We start from the raw sequence: 14,808 nt of genomic DNA, 5'->3' as shown, positions 1-14,808 counted from the left end.
CAGGGTTGTTTTAATTCCAAGGGAACCACACTTCAGACTGAAGAGGTCTACGAGCAGTTCTTTCTTTGCCCAAAGAACTTTATTTATTATTTCATTTTACCATTATTTCTCTCTTGAACGTCAGTCCTGAGAAAGTTTTGATATTTTTGTTCTGTTTTCTCTTCATCTCTTGCATACTATTTAGCTTCATGGTTTTCATTTTCTTGCCTTTGACTATTATTTTCCAAGTGTTTCTCTTAGACATACCTTATTTTTCAACACCTGCCTCCATTGCTTATGAACCCCAACTGGATGCCAGCTTAAGTTTCACCCTTCTCCTTTTGGATCCACTCCTGACCACCAACGTCTTTGAGTTATGCAACGTGGCTGACTATTGCTCTCAATACTCTCAGCACAATCCACCCTCTCCAATGGCCCAAATACACATTTCTGACCTCTTCTCTTCAATTCCTACCTTGGCTACTCTGGTTGTTAGTTCTATATCATCCTTCATCTCATCCAATTGTTCAACAAAACCTTTTTTTTTCATTTGATATATTAAGAATCGTAGGCTTAAATAGTTTTGAGTGCAGTCCGACGTGCCAATCCTTGCTGCCCCTTCACTTTCATACACTTATTCATTGCTGGATTTTCACCATGTCCTCTGTTGTCCTTTTTCTGATCCTCAAAGATCTGTTTTAAGCAAATGCCATAGCCCAATGGAATGAGTTTCGAGCTTGCAAGATTTCTTCCACCGCTTCAACCCTTCTCCCCCTTCCTCTGAGGGACTTGGTGTCCACCCCACCAAGTATCTGAACTCTTCTTCATTATGTAGCCATCTCAATCATCTTAAGCCTCTTCCTCTAACATTTTTCCTAATCTTAATCTTTATACTGACATCAGGTGTCTCAGTTTCGCTGCCCCTTTTGCTATTTCTATGCCCCAAATCATTTTTAGAGCAAGGACAAAAGAGATGCTCTACTATTGTTGCTTGGCAGTAGAATCGCTACCTGTCTGGGGCTAAACACCAGCTCACTGACGCGAGTCAGTGGAGTGACGGAACAGAATTTTAAAGGCTGATGGGGTTGGGATTGAAATCATGCAGATCCAACTGGTGTCTCAGTTTGCTGGCATCATAAGGAAATGGACATTTGTATCAATAATCTTCAAAACATTGGCAGGGGTCTGGGTCTGTGGTGTGGATCCATTCTTTTTCTGTTTGCGTGATTGGCAGAACCACTGTATTTGCTTCAATTTTCGACATCATCTGGTCTTTCTAAACTTTATTTTTTTTATTACCCCCACCACCTAATTTTATCATCCCTGTTTATTAGTCTGTTTGTAAACAATATATCTCAAAAACTAATAGATGGATTTCACCGAAACTTGGGACACAGAGAAGGGAAAGCCCAAGGAAGACCTGATTCGTTTTTGGCGAGATGCGGATCTGGATTAATTTTTTTGAAATAATCTATTAACATTGGGCGATAGAGTGAATTGAATTTTTTTGAAGAATGTTGTGGGTTGTTTAATTTAGAATGTTGTTGATTGTTTTAGAATGCTGTGGGTTGCCTCTGAGGTGCAATTTGGCACAGCTGTTAAAATGAGCAGAGTTTTCAGAACAGGTTAATAGATGTAGATGGGCCTGAAGCCTAGTTCGCGAGAAGCAAACTCTTAACAAAATAATTTCTTTTTTAGCTTGAGTGATCCAGCAGGCAAGAAAAAGCCTCAAGGGGGAGTTGCATAACAGTAAGAATGCTGAGTTAATACACACAGCAGAGGTATGTGCTCTACTGAGCGTCCTCTCCACTTGTTTCTCATCCTTTTATTATGCATTAAATTTTCTCCTTTGTCTTTTTCCTACCAACTATTTGCACATTTTTATATGCTGGCATTAATTGTCCCAACTACTAACAAATTTTAAAGTTATTTAATAATAAGTTATTTAAATTTCTTTATGCATTTGGCGTGTTTGTAGGTTATAGCGTCACCTCATCTCCCCTTTTTATATTTTCCCATCCGTACTAAAATGCCCAATTAACTCAAAGGCTGACGAGGTGTACATATAAGAATTGTTAGAACCATCTTTTCAGATGCTGACTGGCAGGCGTTTCCTGCAATTTCTGTTTTTATTCCAGATTTTGAGCCATTTTGATTTGATCACTACTTTTCCTTTAAATCATTTTAAAGAAAAATACAGGATTTGGTCAGATGAAAACTGGCAGCATGGTCAAATGTTTTTAATCCAGGACCAATCTCTTGCACAATGAACTTCACAATGTTTTTCAACACTCAGTGTACATCATGCAAGACAATTATAGTTTAAATGTTTGGCAGCGGCATTAATAATAATTGTAAAAAATAAACATTTCCCGATATTCACTACTAATGAATGCAGAGCATTTGGAGCACAACTGGTAATTGAAATAAAGCCCTTGATTTGCTGCAATGGATTTTTTCAAAATTGACACCAACAACTGGTAATATTGAACAATCAGTGATCCTCTCAAAATGCTTACAATGAGAGGAGATTGCTCTCGCCAATTACATCAACACACCAGGTTGAATAATCAGTATCCAAAATCAAAAGAAGTCGGTTAATTTGTCATTGCTATTGCCAGCACATATTGAATCACTTAATATGCAAACAGAATGGCACTTGTAAGTGTTAGAAAAAACATTAGTAAATATTTTCCACATGCTCTGATTTTACCATAAGGATGGAAACACAAATTGCGGGAGAGAAGAAGAATAAGAGGCACAAAGGGCTACGATAAAAGCAGCATTAAAATAAAGAGTAGTTCAAAATAGGAGGAATCAGACAGGGAAATGTGTAGCGAACAGGCGGGTTTAGAGCATATGTGGATAACAGTTTAAAATGTGTTAAATAACATGCAAGCCACCACATGGGATTATGATGCAGTGGCATTAACACAGACCTTAATCAAACAAGAGGTGGGATGAGCATTTAATGTTCCTGTTTATAATTATATTAAAGAGAGAGAAATATTGATCAAATATACTTTTACAACATGAGAAAGAGTTTATATAATTTAAGGTGCAAGGACAGAACCAACTTGATTAGAATTAAGCAACAATGGAGGAGCTATTACACTGTGTTTTATACTATGTGATGAATATCACACTGATCCCCGAATTCAGATTAAAATAAAGAAGCTTGTAAGAACCATAAATTAAAGCTGATGTACAGTGTGTTTAACCCAAGTAGAGTAAAAATCATTATAGCACAAGTATCTCTTTTGAAGCCATTAGGCACATGGGGAAAAACATGTATCTCGCCCTTAAACTAATTAAATTGTTTCGAACAAAGAGCCTAAGTAAAAGATCCTTGGTTTCACTGAACATAAATCCCTTTTAATTACATGATTGCAACTATGGCTACAGCTGTCACAAAAGAGGCTATATAAAAGATATTGAAAATGTATAAGAGACAGATTCACAGAGCTATCGCTCACTCCCTCCTGCAAGGAGAGTGCAGTCAAGGTGTTCTATTCCTAGGCTTTTTCATCAAACATAGTCTCTTGAGATATTGTGAGTATGTGCCTATGACCCTTTTTAGAAATGTATTAGGTAAAGATACAACATGCTTTCGGATTTCCATGTTTAAATATATCCGTCTCTTAAAGAAGATAATCTGTTAGCAAATAACAAAGAACGGTTAGCAGATTTATATTTTGAAGATCTCGAAGTTTGTTTCTATATTCTGAAATATCTTACAATAAACTTCCACTAGAAAAATAAACTGTGTATTCTTACATTGAGTAAGTTTAAACTCCTAGACGCTCTTTTAGGATGCCTTAGATAAGGATCTACGCTGAAAATGTAGGAGGTTTGGTTTTGAGCATCTTACACAAACAATCTTCCATTAGAAGGTAACTGAAACTGTTTAACTGTTTAAGACCTGGAGCAGTAATCCCCCCTAGTGAGTGCTCTCCTGTTCTTTGCAGGAAAAATGGCTTTCCCTCCTGCGGTGGTTTAGCCAGAAATAGACTTGTAAGATTTATTCATTCAAGGGGTGTGGTCATTACTGGTCAGGGCAGCACTTATTGCCCACCCCTAATTGCCTTTGAGGTAGGGTGGCATGGTGGTTAGCACTGCTGGCTCACAGTGCCAGGGACACGGGTTCAATTCTGATCTTGGGTGTGGAGTTTTCACTTTCTTCCCATCTGTGTGGGTTTCCTCCGGGTGCTCTGGTTTCCTCTCACAGTCCAAAGATGTGCAGGTCAGGTGGGTTGGCCATGCTAAATTGCCCCTTAAGAGTCCAAAAGGTTAGGTGGGGTTGCTGGGTTACGGGGATGGGGTGGGGGTGTAGGCCTTGTTAGGGTGCTCTTTCGGAGGGTCGGTGCAGACTTAAACGGCCAAATGGCCTCCTTCTGCACTGTAGGGATTCTATCGTGATGCTGAGCTGACTTCTTGAACCGCTGCAGTCATTAGAACATAGAACAGTACAGCACAGAACAGGCCCTTCGGCCCTCGATGTTGTGCCGAGCAATGATCACCCTACTCAAACCCACGTATCCACCCTATACCCATAACCCAACAACCCCCCCCCCTTAACCTTACTTTTTAGGACACTACGGGCAATTTAGCATGGCCAGTCCACCTAACCCACACATCTTTGGACTGTGGGAGGAAACCGGAGCACCCGGAGGAAACTCACGCACACACGGGGAGGACGTGCAGACTCCGCACAGACAGTGACCCAGCCGGGAATCGAACCTGGGACCCTGGAGCTGTGAAGCATTTATGCTAACCACTATGCTACCGTGCTGCCCCCCATTGTAGTGTAGACATACCCACAGTGCTGTTAGGGAGGGAGTTCCAGGATTTTGACCCAGCAACAATTGAAAGAATGCAACAGATTTCCAAGTCAGGATGGTGTGCAGCTTGGAGGGGAACCTTCAGGTAGTGGTGTGTGGTGATGGTTCCATCACGGTGTTCCCTGCTGCTCTTGTCCTGATAGATGTTATTGGCTGTGGGTTTTGAAGGTGCTGTAGCAGGAGACTTGGTGAGTTCTTGCATTGCATCTTGTAATTGGTGCATACTATGCGTCGTTGTTGGAGGGGTGAATGCTTGTTGAGAGGGAGAAAGAGCAAATTTGCAGGCAAATTACAGAAAGATGAAAGAACTTTAGAGTGATGATAATCAGAGGCTTCAATTGCAGTATAGATGAGGAAAATAACAGTGCAAAGAGCAAAGAGGGGGAGGAATTTCTGAAAGTGTACAACAGAACTACCTATAGCAATATGTTTCAAGCCCAACAAGGAAAGATGCAGTGTTTGTATCTAATTCCGGATAATGTAATGGTGCAAGTAGAGTATATTTCCCTGAGGGAACATTTGCGAAATAAAGATCATAATGCCATTAGGTTGAGAGTAATTATAGAAAAGGAAAAGAAAACAACATGAAAATTCGCAACTAGAGGTGGGCTTATTTCATTGAGTTGGTAAGGGATCTTGCCCAAGTCGACTGGAATCAAAGACTGACAAGTGAGACAGTAGGTGAGTATTAGAAGACCTCAAAGAACAGATAGTTCAGTTGCAAACTAATCACATTCTCATGCGGGGGAAAAGAATGATATGCAAAGCTAGAGCACGCTGGATGACTTAAGATATAGAGCTTAAAATGAAATAGGAAAAGGTGGCTTATGAATATGAGATTCATAAAATGACACAGAACCAAGTTGAATATTGAAAGTATCGGAATATTTAGGACAGAGAGTACATGAGAATAGATGAGCAGCTATCATAAAAGGAAACCAAAGTATAGAAATAGGTAGTCAAAGGGAGTGAGGGGTCGGACAGAAAGGAGACTAGGCCCCGGGTGCAACATGAACCGAGTGCAAAATCGGAAATTTCTGCAGGAAACTGAGCTAGCATTGCAACTTAGAATTAATCATCAGTGCTGCGTAAAGGGAGATAGGTTTGCAAACCACACAGAGTAAGGGGACACACGGAGAGAAGACTACACCTCAGTGTGACGTCGGCTCAGCCGAGTAAGAAAGTCAGTAATTTGATTCACGTGGGAATGTCTACTTCCTGTAGCATTAGAAGACACAAGATGCATAGCAGAAATGGAGGGTAACCTAAAGTAAGTGATCAGTTGGTGAGTATTTTCTCTTTCTTGCCCATCTAAATTACTGAATTTAAATCGAGGTAAGTGTAACAATAATTGAAATAATAGAATATAAGAATATAAGCACAAGCAGAACTTGCGACATTAATTAAAATGTAATAAAATAATTAATTAGTTAATTACAACACAATAAGAGCAGGGCATATGTTGCAGCTGTAGTATGTAGGTATAATGGACACCAGAGTTTGCCATGGCATCCGCATCTGCAGTAAGTGTCTACAGCTTAAGGAATGTCAGTTCAGAGATAATGAGCTGTAGGCTTGTAAAAAAAAGGTACTGGAATAATCATGGGTGATTTTAATCTTCATTTGGATTGGGCAAAGGTAGCCTGAGTATATTCAGCACAATTGTTTAGAGCAGTATACTCTAGTGTCAGCGGGGAGCAGGCTATTTTAGACCTGGTAATGGGCAATGAGACAGGATTAATGAGCTCATAATAAAGGAGCCTCCTGCCAATGGTGATCACAACATGAAAGAATTTCTTTTTCAGTTTGAGCATGAGAAGTGCTGGTCGAAGACTGTTGTCTGAATTTAAATAAAGGCAATTAGAAGGGTATGAGAACAGAGTTGGCTAAAGTGAACTGGGAAAATAGGTTAAAAGGTAAGACAATCGAGAACCAGTGGCAGGCGTTTAAGGAGATATTTCATAACTCTAAGCAAAGAGTTTCCCTTCCATTAAGAAAAAATACTTTTATGAGAACGATGTACCATCCGTGGCTAACTAAGGAAGTTAAGGACTGTATGAAATTAAATGAAAATGTGTACAATATTGCAAACATTAGTGGTAGGGCAGAGTATTGGACAGATTTTAGAAACCAGAAAAGAATAACCAAAAAAAAATAATAAGGAGCGAGAAATTAGAGTATGAGGGAAAGTCAGGCTCAACTATTTACAATCTACATCTTGGATGAAGGGACCAATAGTATAAGCTAAATTTGCTGATGCCACAAAGGTGGATAGGAAAGTAAGCTGTCAAGAGGACATAAAGAATAAACAAAGGAATTTAGATAAGCTAAGGGAGTGGATACAAATGTGGCAGATGGTGTGTAATGTGGGAAGGAGGAATAAAAAAGCAGTACATTTTTGAACAGAGAAAGATTGCAAAACTCTACGGTACAGAGGGATTTGGGTGTCCTGCTACATGTATCACAAAAGACTAGCATGCAGATAGAGCAAGTGATTAGGAAAGCAAAAGGAATGTTGGTGCTTATTTCAAGGGGAATTGAGTATTAAAAGTAGAAAAGTGTTGCTCCAACTGTACAGGACATTAGTGAAGCCACTTAAGAAAGAATATGATTGCATTAGAAGCAGTTCAGAGAAAGTTCACTTGACTGATTCCTGGAATGAAGGGGTTACTTCAGGAGGAAAGATTGAGCAGGTTGGGGTTTCGAAGAATGACAGATGATCTTATTGAAACAGATAAGATCCTGAAGTTACTTGACAAAGTGGATGCTGAGGTGATGTGTCCCCTTTTGGGGGAATCCAGGACTAGGGGAAACAGTTGCAATATTAGAGGTCTCTCATTTAAGACAGAGACGACTGAAATTCTCTTCCCCGGACATCAGTGGAAGCTGGGTCATTAAATATATTCAAGGCTGAGTTAAGACAGATTTTGATCGACAAGAAAGGCAAGGGTTATGGGGCCAGATAGTAAAGTGATGTTGAGATCACAATCAGACCAGCCATGATCTTATTGAATGGTGGAGCTATTTGCCTACTCCTGAATATTGAGAAAAGTAGGGCAAATTTGAGACTAAAAGGGTGATCTTGCAGAGGACATTGGCTGAGATGCTAAATGAGTGCACCTATTTCCCAAAAGAAAGGGGGTTCTGTGAAGGAGGAAGCAGTAGAGACATTGGAGAGGATTAAAAATAGATATGATATACTTGAAAGATTAACAGGATCAAAAAGGAAAGGCACGGAGTGCAAATGGAATTATCATAGAATTTACAGGGCAGGAGGCCATTCGGCCCATCGGGTCTGCACCGGCTCTTGGAAAGAGCACCCTACCCAAGGTCAACACCTCCACCCTATCCCCATAACCCCACCCAACACTAAGGGCAATTTTGGACACTAAGGGCAATTTATCATGGCCAATCCACCTAACCTGCACATCTTTGGACTGTGGGAGGAAACCGGAGCACCCGGAGGAAACCCACGCACACACGGGGAGGATGTGCAGACTCCGCACAGACTGTGACCCAAGCTGGAATCGAACCTGGGACCCTGGAGCTGTGAAGCAATTATGCTATCCACAATGCTACCGTGCTGCTGCTTTCGATGTTGCTGAAGGGAGTAAATTGTGGAGGCACTGGTCACAATATTCCAAATTCTCCTGAGATACCGAGTGGTGCCAGAGTACCAGAGGATTTCAAACGTTACATCTCTACTCAAAACGGGGAGCAGATAAATTCTGCAGGTCAGTCAGCCTGATGGCATTGGAGGGAGACATTAATGCAGGCCAAAATTAATTGGCACTTGAAAAAATATGGGCAAGTAAATGAAAGCCAGCATTGATTTGTTAAAGGCAAATTATCTTTGATTGGTTTGATTGAATTATTCAATTAAATAAGATAGAAGATTTAGGGTATTACAATTAATATTTTATATATGGACTTTCAAAGGTGTTTGGTAACATACCAAATAAGTGTAAGCAGAATTGAGAACATTGGATCAGAGAGGATTGGCTGTGTGGATATGAAATTGGTTAAAGGATAGAAAGCAGAGAAATCATAAGCTGTTCTTTTTCCAGACAGAAGCAAAGTGTGCAAAGATGTTGTCCCAGAGGTTTGTGTTGGGACGATTACTCTTTATGTTATATATTCATTACCTGGACTTGAGTATCTTGCGCATCATTTCAAACTTTGCCGAGGACAGCAAACTTTGAAATATAATAAAGTTAGGAAGATAGTGCTTCAAAAGGACAGACAAACTGGTGAAATAGTAGATACATGGCAGGTGAAATTAAATGTAGAAAAGTGTGAAATGGTTAATTTCAAGAGGAAGATTGAAGAGTGGCAACCAGGTGATTCAATTTTAAAATAGCTGTAGTAATAGAAAGACCCCAAGGTTTATACATACAAGTATCAGAAATGAAAAAAAAATGAAAAATGAAAATCGCTTATTGTGACAAATAGGCTTCAATGAAGTTACTGTGAAAAGCCCCTAGTCACCACATTCCGGCGCCTGTCCGGGGAGGCTGGTACGGGAATCGAACCGTGCTGCTGACCTGCTTTAATAGCCAGCGATTTAGCCTGGTGAGCTAAACCAGCCCCTGTGAAAGAAGGTGGCAGAATAAGTTGAAAATGTTGTGACAAAGGCATCTTAAGCTGAATCTTTAGGCCCCAGTTAGAATATTGGGATCTATTCTAGGCACCACACCTTAACAAGGACACAAAGGCCTGATAGGATGTGCAGAGGGGATTTAAGAGAATGGGACCAGGGATGAAAGTCTTAATTCTAGGGAAAGACAAGAGAAACTGGGGTTGTTCTTGTTAGAGAAGGTTAAGCAGAGATTTGATAGAGATATTCAAAATCATGAAGAGTTTTGAGAGGGTAAATAAGGAGAAACTTTCCAATGTCAGAAGGGACAGCAACAAGAGATCACAGGCCAAAGAACCAGTGGCAACATGAGGAAAAAAGCTTTTGCTCAGTGAGTTGCCACAATCTGGAATGTACTGTCTGAAAGAGTGGTGGAAGCAGATTCAATAATACTTACAAGGGAGTTGGATAATACTTAAAGTAGAAAAAATGTCAGGGCTGCAGGAAGGATCGGGGAAGTGGAACTAATTGGAACATTCTTTCAAAGACCCATCATAGGTATGATAAACCAAATGGTCTCCTGCTTCGCTGTATTGTCATATGATCTTATGATTCAATATGAGACCACAGGATCACAGTATCAGCAGAACACAAGATACAGTTAATAATACTCTTTAACACTGCAATGAAGTTACTGTGAAAATCCGCTAGTCGCCACACTACGGCGCTTGTTCAGGTACACTGAGGGAGAATTCAGAATGTCCAATTCACCTAATCAGCACATCTTTCAGGGCTTGTGGGAGGAAACCAGAGCATCCGGAGGAAACCCACACAGACACGGGGAGAATGTGCAGACTCCACAAAGACAGTGACCCAAGCCGGGAATCGAACCCGGGTCCCTGGCGCTGTGAAGCAACAGTGCTAACCACTGTGCTACTGCTCATTTTTTTTGTGTGTGTGGTGGTGCTCAATCAATTGCTACTAGTGATAATCTATGAAAAATAATTAATACATACAGATACTGTGGAACTGGGTGTATTGGTTCCATATCCAGAAGAAGGCAGGGAGGCCAGCGACCATCGGCGTCCATCAGTTCTGGAGATTTGGAAAGAAAAAATACAGAATGGTGACAAGGTAGAAGCTTTTATCAAGTTGCAAATAATCTTCAAACAGATGAAAGATTTTCCGCACAAGGCAATACTTGAACTCCAATACTCTGTCCCATCCAGTGAATTCCTAATTACAATTATCCCATCAGTGAGTCTTATAAAGCAGAGATCAGGTATAATTCCAGGACTGAATACAGAAAGACAGCATCATCCCTCACACCAATGAGGTTAACAGCTTCAGGATCTTGTTTATTCTTTCAGCCAGATTTTAATACCCGAGGTTCGGCAAATTAAAGGAAGTGAAAGAAAAATGGCAAAACCTTATTTTTTAAACTCGGCGACAGCCTCAGCTCTTTAAAAAAAGTGTGACAGGGGATCAATGTCGACTTGTGCTGCTAATCCAAAGATGTGCAGGTTAGGTAGACTGGCCATGATAAATTGCCCTCAGAGTCCAAAATTGCCCTTAGTATTGGGTGGGGTTACTGGGTTATGGGGATAGGGTGGAGGTGTTGACCTTGGGTAGGATGCTCTTTCCAAGAGCCGGTGCAGACTCGATGGGCCGAATGGCCTCCTTCTGCACTGTAAATTCTATGAATTTACCCTCTGCCCTAACCCCCCACTATCCCATAAACATGTGTACTTTTAACATGTGTATTTCTGGTTCTAGCTATAATAAAGAGATTTGGCCCACTTTGATTCTTCAGCCTAAATGTCAGGGATGTTTCATTTTTGAGGGCATTTCACTGAAAACATTTCAGTTTCTGCTAAAGATGAAAAAATAGTAATTGGAGTTTGAGATGACTCAGCTATATTGATTGCCTGTAAACAATTTGAAATCTTTTATTGGTATCAATGAACTATAAGCTTTGGAATCAGGCAATAGACTGTTGACTTAGCCTCGCACCAGCAAAGTACTACAGGTATCTCAATCCTTTTCTATTTGTATTCATCTTAAACTTGAATCCTCTCTTCAGCATCACTGTTGGCTGGAGCTTTCAACCAAACTATGGTAAATATTTTGCTACACTACATGCAGAGAAATCATGACAGGCCATTTGAACTATGGTGACAGAGCACATAGTAGTGGTTCATGCTGCTCATAAAACACAGCTGTGAACTTTGAGCCAGTATATTTCTGTCCTTAAGAATCTAGATTAAATGTATATATTGATGATTTACAACAAAATATCAGAATAGGAGGTATAAACTTTAATGTAGTTGGGCTTTCTTTAAGATATCAACCAATTCTTACAGGAAAGTAGACTCAATATTATGAATCACTTTGGCAAACAAGAATATTAACCACTGAAGAATGCTCAGGTTATTTATAATCCACAATATATAAAATAGTCTGATTTCAATGATTTTCAAATGACGTTTGCTGGATTATAAAGATGGGAGTGAAGCTTTGCGAGTTCTTAGCAGCTACAAATCAGTTCTCCAGGGAGGCCAATTATTATCACAATATTGTTACAAATTCAAGGTTTCATAACATTAGTGTGTTTTGGACCTGTCTCTTCAATTTTGGGTTAAATGGAGGAATGAAGGGTATCATGTGACCTGTTCTAAATTGTGCTGACAAAAAGCTTGGCTACGAAAGGTTAAAGGGGGTCCAGGATGTTTTACTGAGAAGAAGGCACAAGATATTCACACTGTAAACAATTATCAGGGCAGCTGTGCTAACAGTGAATAGACTCTTGCGTTCCAAGTCTCAGAGAGGTGCGAGGAATTTCAGGATTTGTATGTAGTTATACTTTAAATTGCCTATCTAATTTCAAAATAGAATGGAACTGAGAGTCTAAAGGATAGCTTTATAGCATTTCTACCTGGACACAAGGCCAATGTGATTCATGTTGAGATGGGTGTTGAGAACAGAAGAGTCCATAGCAAGTCATTGCAGAATCTAATCACAAGTTTTCTTAAAAATATCACTGACCCTCCCACACAGGTTCAATTTACAAGAATGAGAGAGAGAAGAGAGAGAGAGGAGGGTGAAAGAAAATTTTAACAAGACTGAAAGATTCACCTAACTTTCACTAGAGGGAGTGATCTTCAGGCTAACTTTCACTGTGAAAGTCATTTCTGGGATTAGAAGTTATCTGGCTTTAAAAGAAAAATAAAGGAAGTAAGCCCTCGGGAACCAAGCATCACAGTGGACTGGTTCTGGCAGAATAAAGTGTCTACTTGGGGGGGACAGACTCAAGTCTAACGGGTGTTTTTCATTCATTTTCTATGTTAAATAGGAACTATTTTCTGTAGTTTAGAGTATAAATTGCCTACTAAAATAGTATTTAGTCAATGTTGTTTTTAGTTTATTCGATAAAGTAAAAGTCTTAAAACTGGAAATCAGGTTTTATGATCTTTTTGCCCATTCATGGGAAGTTTGAATTTAAAAAAAAAAGTTATTGGTCTCTACCGGAATCATAATATTATTTTTAACCTAGAATTGATTTAATTGATCCTCACCTACGGTGGCTGCACACAAAGTGCTGAGTGGAGAGAATTGGAAGCTTTCCTAGATTTGCTTGGCTTCACAGCATAAGAGTTGGGTATTGGTTCCTCCTGGTTTATTTATGCTCCTTACTACCGTGTTGCCATCTGTTCAAAGTCACTCATTTACAAAAGACCTTCACTTTGCAGAACAGCAGAGCTATACATGCCACTGCCAGTACCAAAGTCAGATACTTTTAAGAATAAGGAATGGAACAAAGAGAAGATGGTACATAAGTACCTGTACTGAGTTACTTGGACCTTAAAAAGTTTAATGTAAATTATGAAAACACTAGAAACAAAATATTGCAATAACAGTCTAGATGTATAGCAGGAGAAATTAAATATTACAGATATCTCTGAAACATGGCTCTAATTTGAAACTGGGCCAGAGTGGCACTGAACATGAGCCATCTGGCAGAAGAACAAATGCCATTCGAAGTAGTCCTCACTAATAATACCCAAGAGAAGAGCATCACAAATGCAAAAGCTGCTAACCAAAACCAAAAATGCGTGCATAGATTTGGTTCTTGCTGTTCATGATAATATCCTGCAGTGCCCATCAGTTGTAGAAGGTTTCAAGCGAAACAGAAGAGACTAAGAGATTTCACTACAAGGTCACCTGGGCGTGTGCTGGAGTTCGTAACAAATAACTGGGGTAACTCCTCTCCCATAACCTCTACTTCCTGGAGCAATGGACTTCAGTTTTAGCTCAGTTGGCTGGACAGCTGATTTGTGATACAGAGCAAGGCCTACAGCACAGGTTCAATTCCCGTACCAGCTGAGCTTATTCGTGAAGACCCCGCCTTCTCAACCTTGCCCCTTGCCTGAAGTGTGGTGATCCTCAGGTTAAATGACTCCAATTAGCTCTTCCTGTCAAAGGGAAATCAGCCTACAGTCATCTGGGACTATGTCGACTTACTTACTTTTACTATATACAGGTTAAGCGTTCCTTATCCAAGATTTCAAAAACTGTTAAATTTCAAAATCCACACTTTCTTTCAAGCACTGACATGATGTCACAAATGGGAAATTCCACAAGGGCGGTGCGCTGTTCCCAACACGCGCCCCCCATGCACAATTCCCAACGCAAGCTGGTCTCATATAAAGGATGATCCACCAACATATGCCCCAATTATCTAACTTATTTTGCTTCAACAAGAATACATTAATTAAGGGAAGCCAGCAAGGATCTGTTAAAAGTAAATCACCTTTAACTAAGTCAATTGCATTTTTTCATAAGTTAACAGAGGGTTGATGAGGTTAAAACACTGATGTGGTGTACACGGATTTCCAAAAGATGTTTGATAAAGTGCCATCTATTAGGCTTTCCAGCAAAGTGGCACATAATATTTAATGGAGCATAGGAACAGCAGATCATTCAGCCCCTCGTGCCTATCCCACTATTTAATAAAATCATGGCTGATCTGTGGCCTAACTCCATTTACCTGCCTTTGGCCCATATCCCACAATATCTTTGCTTAACAAAAATCTATCTATCTCGGATTTAAATTTAACAATTGTTCTAGCTTCATCCTCTGTACAATGGAGAGTGTTCCAAACTTCTTTGGAGTGAAGAGGTGCTTCCTAACATCTTTCCTGAATGGTCTTGTCCTAACTTTTACAATATGCCCCCTTGTTTTAGACTCTCCAAATAATGGAAATAGTTTATCGTTATGTACTCCGTCTTTCCCGGTTAATATATATACATTTTAATTCAGTTTTATAGGATGTTGGAGTTGCTGGTTAGGCCAACATTTATTGCCCATCCGTAGTTGCCCTTCAGAAGGTGGTGATGAGTTGCCTTCTTGGA

At 39.9% G+C, this 14,808-nt stretch overlaps 1 protein-coding gene across 8 annotated transcripts in view; it reads right to left on the bottom strand.

Annotated features, from left to right (window-relative positions):
* mast2 (microtubule associated serine/threonine kinase 2) overlaps nt 1–14,808 on the bottom strand; it is a 524,270-nt gene that overhangs the window by 95,040 nt on the left and 414,422 nt on the right. For all 8 annotated transcript variants that reach the window (XM_038794189.1, XM_038794190.1, XM_038794191.1 and 5 more), the window contains one exon: nt 10,413–10,491. In XM_038794189.1, coding sequence (XP_038650117.1) covers nt 10,413–10,491 — 79 coding nt within the window. The remainder of the gene's footprint in view (nt 1–10,412; nt 10,492–14,808) is intronic.

Source organism: Scyliorhinus canicula, chromosome 4 (assembly GCF_902713615.1).
Source record: "Scyliorhinus canicula chromosome 4, sScyCan1.1, whole genome shotgun sequence".
In the NCBI taxonomy this organism is placed as follows: Eukaryota; Metazoa; Chordata; class Chondrichthyes; order Carcharhiniformes; family Scyliorhinidae; genus Scyliorhinus; species Scyliorhinus canicula.
Note: the sequence above shows the minus strand (reverse complement) of the source record. Positions and strands in the feature narration are given on the sequence as shown.